Genomic DNA, 14,606 nt, shown 5'->3' on the forward strand with positions numbered 1-14,606 from the left:
CTTTCAAAAATGCTTTGTCATGAAAACTTATAAACTTCCTCTCCACTTGAAAAGAGGCTTCATTACTTTTTAAAGCATGAAATTATGATGTAATATCAAAGAAATGTATCACTAACTTTCCCCAATACTGACCTGTACCCCTGAAACTGAAAATAAACATACCATCTGAAACAAGTCTCTGATTAGACTCACATGTACCATTCCCTGCAATATTGTGTTGATGATGATAGTTTCTAGAATTCAGTTGAATGGATGAATTGAGAGTCATTCTCTCTTTAAGAAGATGTTCATAGGACATTAAATGTATCTCATGTTGCTTATCCTATTTATGAATAATATTTCTTAGAAAAGAATTAACCACCTTGACCAATTGATCTATAAATTGAATCTCGCATTCTGAACAATCATCCTTATGTGGTTCCTTCATAAACATGAGTACATATTCACTTGAACTTATTAACTTCTTAACTTGATTTGTAACAATTAAATCCAAGTTTGATTTGACTTTATATGCCCTAACAATAAATTCAGCCCCTTCTTTCTTTAGGTGATATTTATGTTCTCTTATGTAAAACACTGCATCTCTATCATAAAGATAAGGACTTCCTAAGACAACTCCACATATGTCTACTAGGACCACATCTAACTCCACTTCATCAATGTACTTAAATTTAATTGCAAATTTTAACCGACACTGCTTTGTGACATGTATCTGAGTTGATTTATTAATCCAACCTAATGGGTATGGTCTTGGATGATTCTGTGTTTCCAATCCCAATTGATTAACTATATGTTCAGATATTAAATTTTCTTGTGATCCACTGTCAAACATTGTGTCAATTTTTGTTTGCTTAGAAGTTATCCTTATGTGGAAGAGTTCAAATCTTTTATCCTCATGTGAATGATTTATGTTTGAAGAAGATACATTAGTTTTCGAACTTGAACCAGTATCAGAAGTTTTACCTATCGTAACCATGGCGTTTATCCTCCTTTCATCACCTGAATCTGAACCCAGATCTTGTTGGACTGCTGCAATGGCCTTCTTTTCATCCTTCGCCTTAAGGAAATTTTTGGGCTTAATTTTTGGATGAAGTTTCTAGCGCTTTGATTCATCATGACCGATTCTCTGGCAATGAGAACAAGTTGGTCTTTCCATCTGAACGATTGTTGATTTCTTTCTCTTCGAAATGTTCTTCCCCTTACTGTCACTGGAATCTTTGGTTTCCAACTCTTTGGATGACTACAATGAAAACTTGAATGGTCTGCCACCTGATTCAATATGTATGGCTTGAACACACACCTCATCAAAATCATCAGGATTAAACATTGATAAAGTATGCTGCAAATATGAATGTAAACTGCCGATGTATTTTAACAAAGTTTCACGTGTATCCAATGAAATACCAGGCGCCAATGCTTTCTTTTTGAACTCCTGAGTAAACTCCTGAACACTCTACCCTTTACCTTGCCTCAGATGCTACTAATCAATAACAACTTGCTGCATGTATCCTAAAGGATAGAACTATTTCCTAAGAGCTTTTAAAAACTTAGACCATGAGGATTTGATTTTTCCTTTACGCTTTACATCTATCTGAGTTTTACTTTCCCACCAGATTAAAGATGTTCCCCCCATTCTAAGTGTAGCTAACTGAATTTTAGTTTTATCACTAGAAAAGTTCTGAATACGACAATACACTTCTAACTGCTTTATCCAGTTATCTAGCCTTTCAGGATTCATTTCGCCATCATAAAGAGGTAACTCAAATTTAACATCAAGTTTCAAAAGAGATGTTTTCTTAGGTTTCTTTTCCATTTCAGATTCATCACTGGAAGAAGAAGAAGAAGAAGAGAATGATGGAGATGATGGAGGTGAAGGTGGTTTATCAGCCTTGCCTTTACCTTTGTCCTTCTTCGATGTCTTTGAAGAAGAAGCATCTCTCGCCTTCTTGTCTTCGTACAATTCTCCCAACATCTGCTGCATAGTTAAGAATGCCTACTAAAAATGTTCCTCACTCATCTTAGTTTTAGTTTTTTCACCTGCATCTGGTCCTGACATGGTCAATTTCTGAACAACTCGTCGCTTTCCAATCTCTGGATCGATCTACTCAAGGATTCCTTCTCATCGTTGCGACTTTGACCTGGTTAACATTCAATGGCACATTCTACAAATGCAACCTACTCTGATACCAAATTATATGATCTAAAATGACAATATACTAAAAACTGATGTAGAATTCATTAACCATTAGTGATTTGAATGATAACTGAAAGCACGGAAAACGAGGTAAACTGCTTGAATCAGAATGTTGAAAAGTGTGCAACAAGAAATGCTTGTTGAGAGTGAAACAAGATGATGGAGCTTAGTGAAAAGAGTCGTCTTCACTAAGTGGGCCCGCAGGCTATTTTTGGCGCAGGTCTATTTTTAGACTATGTCTATTTTTAGACATATGGATCATGTCTATGGATTGCAGGTTGCTGTTTATGGATGATTGGTCAAGTTGGGAAAAATAGATGGACTTCTATTTTTTATCAAAGTGTGAGTGATCAAAGTCTATTTTTACACTGGCTGTCAAAAATAGAAAAGTCAAATATTATTGTCTCATAATAATATTTGGACTATAAACTTGATCTTATTCTCTTGGAGCACTTCAGTTTGAGCTACAGAGGTGGCACATGCAACTGTCAGAAGGAAATACGCTTTTCTTATGAGTCAGTTGAGTTGTTGCATGCATGACTTTAGTTAGAACTCAATCAGTTGAGTTTGGTGGAGTTGATTGTGGAGTTGATGGAGTTGTGTTCAATTTGACTTAGTTAAACTAGTTGTAGTTAGTCTAACTGCAGATAGACTAATGATGAGTTGTTAAACTAATTATTAACTCATAATACAACTATAGAATACATCAGTTAACTCAGTTGCATGTCAGTGCATGTTCCGTTCAACAGGGACAAGTGGTAGAGAATCAGATTGCTATCAGTTGTGACTATAGTTGTGCACCAGATCTTGCACAATCAAGGGATTGAGTATGACAATGAGTTTGCTCACGTATTTGCCCAGTATTGTAGCCTTTGCTCACGTCCAACAAAGTGTGAGTGATTATTTTGAGGTGAAATACGAGTTTGGTGAGCCATTCTCATCAGTTCTTGAGCAGGTATTGAGTAGGAGAGGCAGGCAAGCAGTGGAATAGATTTGGAGATCAGATCTGAGCTGTATTGTGTGTAACAGGTGGAGATACTTGTGAGAAGTATTATGTTGTGTATTGTTACATGATTCAATCAATATAATATACAGATAGTGTGGGGTTTTTAGCGAGATGCTTTCCCCGGGATACATACTGTGTTAATGAGTTTGATTGATGCTTCTATGTGTGCCTGTGAATGTTTCTGCTTCTGTAAATTGATGATCAACGTAGAGGAGATTATGTATTATACATGTTCTGCTTATAATTGTATGATCAGGATAATCTCTGTGAATATGTGTCAAATTATTCAAAATTTCTACATGGTATCAGAGCTAGCTACTTTGTAGAAAAAGTTCTACATGGTATCAGAGCTGCTTGATTTGTAGAAGAGATTTTTACAGGATATCAAGCGAGGATTGATCATTGGATCTATTATTCAGAAAGTGTTTACATTTTATTTCTTCAGGCAGAGTCTGTAATCGGGCCAGGTAGCCTCTGGATTCATCCTTCTTTTGGAAGGTGAAATATCCAGTGAATGCCCATACAATCGATCTCTGTACAAGAAATATTGTGTTCTCACGAATCTTAGATCAGAAGCGGTTGAGTTTTTGAGCTGGTGGAATTTGAATTTAATTCCAAAGCAAGATATAAAACTCAGAAACATTCAGTGTGAGAATGGAGACAGTATGCCCAGGTAAATCATGAAGTTCATCCAATGCCGAGATGAGCTGGGAAGTGTGGGGGTGACTGTTGGATGAGGATGGTGAGTCTAGCACTCCTTGACCTTCCTAAGAGTTGGCATAGCTACCAGGACTCGGTGAATGGAAGGGAGAAACTGCCAAATTGGGAACGACCATGGTCAGATTTGATGCAGGAGGAGATTAGACGGAGCACCAGAGACGGTTCTTCTGTTGGATGAGGATGGTGAGTCTAGCACTCCTTGACCTTCCTAAGAGTCAGCATAGCTACCAAGACTCAGTGAATGGAAGGGAGAAACTGCCAAATTGGGAACGACCATGGTTGGATTTGATGCAGGAGGAGATTAGACGGAGCACCAGAGACGGTTCTTCATCCATGCAGGATGAGGAGAACTGTGCCTTAGCGAGTAAGGCGAAGAAGGGGAAGGGGAAGGTTTCTCTTTCCGAATCCAGTTCTTCCAATGATGGGAAGAAGGTTGACAAGGCGAAGGTGAGATGCTTTCGTTGTCATGAGTTGGGTCATTATGCTACTAATTGCCCAAAGAAGTCCAAGAAGGGATCTGGGGAAGGATCTGAAGGTGAGGCAGCCTCACTTGCTTCACAGTTTGAGTTGGACTTCACACTCTTCGCATGCATGGTTTCATCCATGGTGGGAAGTGGTTGGTTTCTTGACAGTGGAGCTTCTTTCCACATGACCGGTGACAAAAGTTTGTTCAGTACTTTGGAGGAGAAAGATCTCCAGATACTCATAGGGATGGGTAATGATGAGAAGTATAGTGTCTCAGGTGTAGGCACGGTTATTTTTCAGAGGGAGCATGGAGCTCGCCTTACCTTGACCGATGTCAAGTATGTACCAGGACTGAAGAGAAACTTGGTGTCGATCGCGATGTTGGAAGATAGAGGCTATGATGTGGTCTTTAGTAAGGGAAAGGTTTTCCTTAGACACATCATCACTAGACAGGTGAAGCAGATTGGTTCACGGGTCAAGAACCTGTATGCTCTTGAGGTTCAAGATGCATGCAAAGCCTTGAGCAGCAAGGCAACTGATGGAGACTTGGTGGTTGAGAGGGAGCGTATATTACCTCTCAACATGCAGAGCCAGAAGAAGTCTCAGACGATTGTGGAGGAGCCACGATTGGTGCAACAGCTTCAGGAGGTTGTGGAGGAGCCACAACAGGGGAAGCTGAGAGGAGATAGAGTAGAGACATCTACTCATCCAGAGACCTCCAGTAGGGGGAAACTTCGAGCCAGATGGGCTGAAGGATCGAATGTAGGCATACCTCCAGGTAGGAGGTGGGGTGATGTGGATTGATTGTCCCAAGGAGGAGGGGCAGGATCCTTGAGGTACCCAACCTCTTGGATGAGACCTTGCTACGAGAGCCCCGATGTGTAGTAGCAGGAACTGACTGATTGGGTAGAGACAGATGCGGATGGAGCGGCAGAGGGAGCGACAGTGCAGGGAATCCCAGGACAGCGCATAGCTAGCAGGCTGTAGCAATGCGAGAGGCACAAGTGTTTTGCACAGTGCTAGGTGGCACAGAGAGGTGTGCAATGGTGCGAGATGCATGGAGATGTTGCAGTAGCGCAGATGTCAGAGAGGGAGCACTTGTTAGCAGCAGGTAGAGCTTCAGCATCAAAGGGTGTTTCTATCCCAACAGGGAGGTCAGTTGGGAGGTGCAGTGCAGATGCAATGCTGGGAGATAGAACCAGCAACAGCGCGGATGCAGTCAGAGATCAAAGTGACAGAGGCTAGAGCAGTCAGATACTGAAGAGCACAGAGATGCAGAGTTTCAGTCGACAGAGGCAATAGCAGTCAGAGACTTTGATGACAGAGCAAGTGGACCCGGCCAGATGTGTTGCATGGAGAACATTCCAGAGTTACAGGATCGGGTTTGAGAGGAAGCCTTTCTTGTTGAGAGGGAGTGTTGAAAAGTGTGCAACAAGAAATGCTTGTTGAGAGTGCAACAAGATGATGGAGCTTAGTGAAAAGAGTCGTCTTCACTAAGTGGGCTCGCAGGCTATTTTTGGCGCAAGTATATTTTTAGACTATGTCTATTTTTAGACATATGGATCATGTCTATGGATTGCAGGTTGCTGTTTATGGATGATTGGTCAAGTTGGGAAAAATAGATGGACTTCTATTTTTTATCAAAGTGTGAGTGATCACAGTGTGAGTGATCAAAGTCTATTTTTACACTGGCTGTCAAAAATAGAAAAGTCAAATATTATTGTCTCATAATAATATTTGGACTATAAACTTGATCTTATTCTCTTGGAGCACTTCAGTTTGAGCTACAGAGGTGGCACATGCAGCTGTCAGAAGGAAATACGCTTTTCTTATGAGTCAGTTGAGTTGTTGCATGCATGACTTCAGTTAGAACTCAATCAGTTGAGTTTGGTGGAGTTGATTGTGGAGTTGATGGAGTTGTGTTCAGTTTGACTTAGTTAAACTAGTTGTAGTTAGTCTAACTGCAGATAGACTAATGATGAGTTGTTAAACTAATTATTAACTCATAATACAACTATAGAATACATCAGTTAACTCAGTTGCATGTCAGTGCATGTTCAGTTCAACAGGGACAAGTGGTAGAGAATCAGATTGCTATCAGTTGTGACTATAGTTGTGCACCAGATCTTGTACAATCAAGGGATTGAGTATGCCAATGAGTTTGCTCACGTATTTGCCCAGTATTGTAGCCTTTGATCACGTCCAACAAAGTGTGAGTGATTATTTTGAGGTGAAATACGAGTTTGGTGAGCCATTCTCATCAGTTCTTGAGCAGGTATTGAGCAGGAGAGGCAGGCAAGCAGTGGAATAGATTTGGAGATCAGATCTGAGCTGTATTGTGTGTAACAGGTGGAGATACTTGTGAGAAGTATTATGTTGTGTATTGTTAAATGATTCAATCAATATAATATACAGATAGTGTGGGGTTTTTAGCGAGATGCTTTCCCCGGGATACATATTGTGTTAATGAGTTTGATTGATGCTTCTATGTGTGCCTGTGAATGTTTCTGCTTCTGTAAATTGATGATCAACGTAGAGGAGATTATGTATTATACATGTTCCACTTATAATTGTATGATCAGGATAATCTCTGTGAATATGTGTCAAATTATTCAAAATTTCTACACAGAACACTTTACGATAGCTGATTAAACATAAAATCGATGCATAATAGAAGTGAAAATAGTGAAAACACAATATATACCAGACAACAAGATTGATTACGGAGTTCGTCCCTGATGGACTATGTCTCTGGGTCCGCTTTCAAGATGGGCAACCATTTTTATTAGGAATGAGAAGAAAGGTGTTGATTACACAGAGAAACGACCAGACTAAATGTGCACACAGGAACTTTTGATCACTGTCATCAGATAGCCCTTTGAACCAGATTTGCAACGCCACTTACGGTTTCCAATTCCGACTCCCAATGCTCCCGCAACACTGAAAACAAAACAACCTCTATCCCTCCAAAACCTGCACATGAAACTCAAAACCACTCTCCTTGATCAATGAAGAGAAATTCTGCCTTTATAGGCCTGAAGATACATTGAAACCACCTCTGACTGCATTCAGTATGAGTTGGTTGCAAATTGGTTGGTTTAAGAGCTCGGTCTTGTTGTTAGGAGACACCTAAGATAGATTGCTTGGTCATCGAATTAGTTGGTTCCACAAAAACCCAACAAAACACCCAAAAATACTTTATATTAATTATATAACCGCTGGTGGTTAGATGACCAGGTGGAGGACACTACTAGCTCATGTGACTGTCATCACAATCCGTGGTTAGGGCTCTGGTGGTTCCAGCTACCCTCGCGCTAACGGTTGCATGTGACAATTGTTCAGTGGTTACTGAAGACCTGACGGTTATGGCCTAACTCTACGGTTACGTTAACAGTTCATTGTGCCTGCAAATGTTGCTGCGGCCTGCTGACCCTCTGCAGTTTCGGACTGTGACTACATAACCCTGGCTAGACTATTCACATGCCCGCCTTTCTTCGATGCGATCAGAGTATGGCAATTTTGGATTTCCAATGCAAATCCAGTGCTGCGGTAAAGTCTAACAGTTTATCACCTTGGTCACATGGCTCTCCAACATAGTTTGGCTGCCCACGCGGTTAACTGTGTTTTTAATTGTTTTGTTTATTTATAATGTTTAAACATTGAAAATAGGCCGAGGGTTACATAGCTTAGGTTTAGGACTTTAGGTATGTAACATTTGAATTAGGTCTTAGGGTTTGGTGTTTAGCATAGGTTTATATTAGGATTTGATACATGGATTTGGATAAGTAATGGTGTTCAACATAGGTTTAGACTTTAGGATTAATGCATTAGGGTTTTAGGTCTTAGATGTAGGATTAGGATTTAGGTCTAGAACTTAAAAAAAAAACCCTTTTACAATCTTTTGTCACAATGTGACAAAAAACTACATGTCTATCGTCAACAAATGATGATATTGATCTTTTGCCATGACGAAAACCTTGACGACATATCCTGCAATGACGAACGACAAAACACATGTCGTCGACCAAACCCTGAGGAACTATCGATGAAACACAAGTCGACAACCAGGCACTAAACCATCTCCGTTGAATGCCATCAAAACCATATTACCTAAAAACCAACACTGTCAGAGCTAAATTGAAGTGACGATGACACTGAACACTGATGACGACACTTGAACACCTGTAAAATTTGAATCAACGGATCCTCCTGGATCAGGGAACCTTCTAGATGACTCCAAAAGATAAGAATATTCCCAAAACCCTATGTGAATTTCAATCATTCTCTCCCAGTGCAGGTGAAAGGAAGCCTAAGTGCTTTGCAGAGCACCCTGGCAGTGGACTCAACTACTCTGCAGCGCACCTTCACAAGGGCTTACCTGCGCTAGTCCCTCTAGAGGTTGCTTTTGGATGTCTTCAAGTCATGAAACTGTTTAGGAAGGAGGAATTCAAAGGGGTGACTTGTTTAGGGAATGTAGCAACTAAAATTAGGGTTTGATGAGCCCTAAAACACTGATCTGGATGTTGGGATTTGATGTGCCCAAATGGATCTGTAATAGTTGCCTTCTAAAGCATGAAGTCAGAAAAATGCAAATGTCGAATGAAATGCTTTACGATGTGATGAGGAGGTATCAATGATCTAGGCGGATGTTGGTGGCCACCCACCTATCCCACTTGGACCCCCACAACTATCTCTTTCAGTTTTTCAGTTTCTGTAATTGTAGCACACTTTACTATTTTTAGTAGTTTTTCGGGTCCTAAACTTCCGGAGCCATTTTGAAGCCCTAAACGACATTTTTTGGGAAAAACAATGTAAACTTTGAAACGGGAACTAATACTGTTACCGGTTTTGTAGAGATAGCAAAAAGTGACTCGATTTTGAAAGGGGTGATGCAGAACACACATGTTTTTTTTAGAGCATAGTTTTTGGCACTATAATTTTTTTTATGTACATTGCGTTTTAGAATGGTAGTGATTTTGATGTTGATTTAAAAAAGTGGTAATTCTACACCATGCCCTTTTTTTAAGAGGTTTTTTTTTTTTTTTACTTTTAATTTTATAATGTATGAAATGTAAATAATTATTTTGTAAATTTAATAATTTTGGAAGTGGTCTTCTTCTTCATATTTTCTTGTTTTTATTTTTATTTTTATTTTTTTTGTAGTGAGGTTTTTATTGTTTTTCATATTTAAAGAAGGTCAATATTTTGCATTTTTGATATTCTACATATTTATACATCGTTAATTAAATTTTCAATCCACATGAAATAATTGTCTCTAAAAAACATATATAAAAAAAGACAAAAATGAAAAATAAAAAATGTAAAAAAAAAAAATTATCTCATAAACCATAAAAGAATTTGGAAAAAAAAAATAATAAATAAATAAAATAAAATAAAATTATAAATATAAAATTAAGTAAGTAAAAAATAGAGAAATTGAAAAAAAAACATTAGCAAAAACTAGGGAAAAAAATTAAAAACAAGCTAGTAAAAAAAAAATAAAAACAAAACAAAAATAAAAACAAAAAACTAGTAAAATTAATATTAAAAAAAACAAAAATTAACTCAAAAAAAAAAACAACAACAACAAAAATTTGAAAATTATTTTAAAAAAAACCAAAAAAAATTTAACATTTAATTTATTATTATTATTAAAAAAAATAAAAATAAAAAATTTAAATGTTAATTTTTTTTTGGTTTTTTTATATTTTAATATTTTTTTGGTTTTCTTTTAAATAATTTATATATATATATATATTTTTGTTTTTTTTTTTTTTTTATATATAATTTTACTAGTTTTTTATTTTTTCGTTAATTTAATTATTTATTATTATTAATTTTTTTTTCAACTAGTTTCTTTTTATTTATTTTCCTAATTTTTGCTACTGTTTTTTTTCAATTTCTCTATTTCTTACTTACTTAATTTTATATTTATATTTATATTTTTTATTTTTTTTCCAAATTCTTTTATGGTTTATGACATAATTTTTTTTAACATCTTTTATTTTTCATTTTTGTCTTTTTTATATATATTTTTATATTTATTTTTTTAAGTAATCAACATTTTAATCTTAATTTTAGTAGTTTTTAATTTTTTTTGTTAATTTACTATTTTTTTTTTTAAACTATTTTGTTTTTAAATTTTATTTTTAATTTTTTAATTTTATTTTATTTTATTTATTATTATTATTATTTTTTTATTTTTTTTCAATTTTTACCTACTTAATTTTTAGTTTATTTTAAATGTTGTTTTTCCTTTTCCATATTTTTGTTTTTGTTTTTTCTTTTTGCCAATTTTTTTTTTTTATGGTTTAGAAGATATTTTTTTCCCCATTTTTTTTTTAAAATATTTTTTTACTATTTATTTGTTTATAATGTTTTTTTATTTTTTTATTTTTATTTTTATTTATTATTATTACATATATATATATATATATATATATATATATATAATTTTATTTTTTTTACTTTTTTTGGTTTTGTGTTTTTTCATTGTTTTAATTATTTTTGTTTTTATTTTATTTTATGTTTTCATTATTTCTTTTAAATTTTAATGTTTTTCGGGGTCATGATAAAATATTTTATGCCATTATTTCGAAATGTTGAAATTTTACTTTTGAAAAAAAAAAGGAGTGTTTCCCAACATTAAGACTTTTCGTTTTGAGGAGATACTAACATTTTCATACAGATTGGAGTTCGAATTGTTCAATGTGCAGAAGAGTAACAGTGATTGATAGAGATCAGAGAACAATCATTAGTCCGAACTACTCTGCTCTGAGCTCGCACCGCCGGTCTCGGCCTTTGGGCGCCTCGGAGGGCTCTGCCGCCCTCTCTCTGCTGTCTGCTCTTTCTGGTGAGCTGCGCGACGCGCAGAGTCGGCCCCCTCTGCTGAGCGCATCACTCTGAAAAGCCCTGGTCTTCTGTGCGTTGTTTTGAACAGCTGTTTTTTGGATTTGCAGGGGAGCCATCTTGTGGGGTATGGGTTGAGTTCTCTGCGACTCAGCTTTCGCCATGGGTGATCTCGGGTGTGAGGAGCTCTCTTCCACTCCTCCGATCTCGGCTGAAGAAACTTTTCGCCGCCTGTTATCTCAGAAAGGGAAAAAGCGACCAGCCCCTGAGGTCCCAAAGTTCATTAAAAAACTTGAGGAAATCCCTGAGATAGCCCTGCAAGAAGATCAACCAATTAAAATAGCCCTTGCCCTTGCTGATAGAGGACTAGTTGGGCAATTTATGGGTCGATGGCCTTCTACCAAAACCACTGATGATTGGATTCAACGCAATTGGAGACCACAACTGAAAGATAATGTGATCTGCTATGCAGTTGGCAGAGGCTTTTTCATTTTCGAGTTCACCTCCAAAGAAGACCGAGATCTAGTTTTCAGAAATGGTTCGTATTTCATGGGAAATCAGGGTCTGTATCTCAATAAATGGACCCCTGACTTTGATCCTTCAGTTGATGTCCCGAAGGAAGTCCCAGTCTGGGTTTGTCTCCCCAATCTCCCGATCCACTGCTGGAGCTTTCAATCTTTGCAAATGATTGGGAATGGTCTGGGCAGATTCATCGACAAAGCAGATAATAAGGGCCAATATACCTGCGCTAGAATCTGTGTGGAAGTCGACTTAGAAGCTGGGTTACCTGAGGCGGTTAAACTTACAGTGGGAGAATGGCAACACTATCAAAAATTAGACTACGAGCAACTGCCTTTCAAATGCAGAACCTGTCATGAACATGGACACTTCCAACGGAACTGTCCTAAAGCCCCAGCCGGGACTAAGGAGGACGAAGAAGGGTGGAAAGAAGTCAAAAGAGGAAAGTCTAACCCAAGGACGACTGAGAAGAAAAACGCTGGGCCAGCGGGGAAACCCCAGACCAAGCCAAAGGCCAATGAAGCTCCAAAGGTTGGTTCCTCCTTAGGAGGGAACGAAGAAACCATCAGGGTTCAAGAAGAAACGGAAGACTTGCCGAAGAATGCAATAGAAAATGATACTGAAACAAACGCCCTCCCAGCAGATAGAGGAAATGAAAGAACTGTCGATAAAGAAGAGCATATCAGACTGGACTCCGAAACTGATGAAGAATCAGAAGAAAGCGTCTATGAATCAGATAGCTCGCAAGTTACCCCTACCAAAACGACCAGGGGTCGAAAATCCAAGAAGAAACAGAGAGAGGAGAAAACTTATCTGGATGTTCTCCAAGGCTCCCAGAAAACACTCAAGGGAATGATGAATACAAGATCCGGACGCAAGCATGGCCCGGCTCCAAAAGGAGCCACTTCCCATTCCAATAAATAATGAAATACGTCTCCTGGAATTGTAGAGGATTAGGCAGCAGACTGAAAGAAGATGCCCTGAAAGATATAGTGAGAACATATTCGCCTGAAATCCTACTCATCCAGGAGACAAAGTTGGAGGAACTTCTTCTCCTCCATGCTAGCAAATCCTTCTGGCGTAAAGGACATGGGAGTGCTATCAGTGCAAGAGGCGCCTCCGGAGGAATCGGTTCCTTCTGGGATTGCTCTCTCTATGACCTGATTCAGAAAGATAGCTCTCCACACTGGCTTTTCACGAAGCTTCTCCATAAAGACTCTAGCAAACAAGTAAGTATATTCAATATATATGCACCAGTCCTTCCATTTGAGAAAAAAGCATGTTGGGATTCGATTTTGTCCTATCTTTCGTTGCACAATCCAGAAAACATTATTATTGCAGGAGATTTGAATGTCACTCTAGCTGTAAATGAGAAAAAGGGGGGCTCCCCAGTCAGGGATCCAGCTAGAGAGTGGGTTGAAGACCTTATGTTGGGCTGGGAGCTGGAGGATATCAAGCCCACTTCTGGGAAGTTCACCTGGTCCAATAAAAGGGTTGGCCCCAGCCATATAGCTGCTCGATTGGACAGATTTCTCGTCCAATCCTCTTTTCTGACCAACGGTCTAATGGCCTCTTCCAAAATTCTGCCAAACAGTACCTCTGATCACAAGCCCATTCTCCTTGAACTTTCCATGGATGTAAACCTTGGCCCTATTCCCTTTAGATTCAGTCCATTGTGGCTTCAGCATGATGGCTTTCAAGAGGTGGTTTCAGAGTCCTGGAACAGGCATGTTCATGGTTCCCCTTTCTTCGTGTGGGAAGAAAAAATGAGGGGACTAAAAAGAAGGCTCAAGGAGTGGGCTAGAAAGTTGAAATCTCCCACCTCCAAGAGAAAGGAGGCTTTGGACAGTCTTGCTGCCCACCAATTATCTTTGGAAAATACTGCTGTCTCCCATGACCTACTTCAAACAGAAGTTGATCTGCAAAAATAACTCCACAAAGCAAGCAGGGAAGAAGAAGAGTACTGGAGACAAAAATCCAGAACTCTTTGGTTACAAGCTGGGGACAAAAATACTAGCTTCTTCCACAAACAAGCTGAAGCACGCAAGCACTTCAAAACAGTAAAAGAAATTCACCATCAAAACGCAGTGATCAAGGATTTTGAAGGCATAAAGAGGGCTGCCCACTCTTACTTCAAAGATCTCTACTCTGCCCCCGATGATCCTCCCATTGATCCTCAGGCCTATCCGATGGACTTAATTCCCCAATGTATCCAAGATTCTGACAACTCTATGCTGACTGCTCGAATCAGCATGAATGAAATTAAATTTGCCCTGGATAGTATGGAACCCGATAAAGCTCCTGGCCCGGATGGGTTCCCGGTTAGATTCTATCTATCCTATTGGGCCACAATAAAAAATGACTTGTTGAGAATGGTAAGAAAATCTCAATCTTGTGCCAAGATCGAAGGCGGCATCAATTCATCATTCCTTGCCTTGATCCCAAAAGAGAAAGGCGCATCCGATTTCAGCAGATTCAGGCCAATCTCCTTGTGTAACTCTAGTTACAAGTTGATCACCAAAATTATAGCCAATCGCCTTAAGAAGATTCTACCGTCCATTATCCCTGAAAACCAAGGAGGATTCATCAAAGGGAGAAAAATTCTGGATAATATTGTGCTGGTGCAAGAAGCAGTCCATTCAAGCTACCACCGAAAGGAGAAAGGTATGGTGATTAAACTAGATCTGGCTAATGCCTTTGATAGGGTGAGACATGATTTCCTGTTTATTGTGATGATGAAAATGGGCTTCTCTTCAGCCATCATTAATTGGGTTAAAGCCTGCATTGCCTCTCCTTGGATAGCGCCATTGGTCAATGGTCGACCTTCAGAATTTTTCCAAGCCTCTAGGGGCC

General features: G+C 38.5%; 1 protein-coding gene across 1 annotated transcript; it reads left to right on the forward strand.

The window, feature by feature from the left end:
- The first annotated feature begins 11,396 nt into the window (after positions 1-11,396).
- On the forward strand, positions 11,397-13,684 carry LOC149138082 (uncharacterized). The gene is made up of 2 exons (XM_089450239.1): positions 11,397-12,496; positions 12,703-13,684. The coding sequence occupies exons 1-2, from the start codon at positions 11,397-11,399 to the stop codon at positions 13,682-13,684; spliced, it is 2,082 nt and encodes a 693-aa protein (XP_089306365.1).
- Positions 13,685-14,606: the final 922 nt, after the last annotated feature.

Source organism: Pinus tabuliformis, chromosome X, assembly GCF_031772625.1.
Source record: "Pinus tabuliformis cultivar Carrire ecotype Pingquan chromosome X, CPIR1, whole genome shotgun sequence".
Taxonomy (NCBI): Eukaryota; Viridiplantae; Streptophyta; class Pinopsida; order Pinales; family Pinaceae; genus Pinus; species Pinus tabuliformis.

Coding starts and splice junctions, on each gene's coding strand:
- LOC149138082 (XM_089450239.1), top strand. CDS start 11,397: ATGGGTGATCTCGGGTGTGAGGAGCTCTCTTCCACTCCTCCGATCTCG. Junction 12,497..12,702: donor GTCTATGAATCAGATAGCTC/GCAAGTTACCCC, acceptor CTGGAATTGTAG/AGGATTAGGCAGCAGACTGA.